Here is a 204-nt window from a genome sequence, read left to right as displayed (position 1 = left end):
TGATATAGAGAGTCAGCCGTGGTCAGCTTCATGTATAGGTGGCCTGAGCTTGATCTTGTCTCCAGGGCCTTGAGCCTACTCCAGTTCTGCCCCCGTCTTGCGCACAAAGTAGCATAGCTCTGCCTCATCCACTGACTCGCGTGCCCTCGCGATCTCGATCTCGTCTCCTGTACCTCGAGCCTTGTCAAGCTAAGCCTCTCTCTT

The 204-nt window shown here is 54.9% G+C and overlaps 1 protein-coding gene across 1 annotated transcript in view; it reads right to left on the bottom strand.

Annotated features, from left to right (window-relative positions):
• Positions 1–75: 75 nt before the first annotated feature.
• The window catches only part of GUITHDRAFT_121019 (hypothetical protein), a gene marked incomplete at both ends in the record, with an annotated part of 1,738 nt that continues 1,609 nt past the window's right edge, over positions 76–204 (bottom strand). Inside the window, one exon of the mRNA XM_005819715.1 lies at positions 76–167. Within this exon, the coding sequence (XP_005819772.1) occupies positions 76–167 (92 nt within the window). The remainder of the gene's footprint in view (positions 168–204) is intronic.

The sequence above is a fragment of the Guillardia theta genome (genome assembly GCF_000315625.1).
Source record: "Guillardia theta CCMP2712 unplaced genomic scaffold GUITHscaffold_209, whole genome shotgun sequence".
Taxonomy (NCBI): Eukaryota; class Cryptophyceae; order Pyrenomonadales; family Geminigeraceae; genus Guillardia; species Guillardia theta.
The sequence above is the reverse complement of the archived record's forward strand: the minus strand, read 5'-3'. Positions and strand labels throughout refer to the sequence as shown.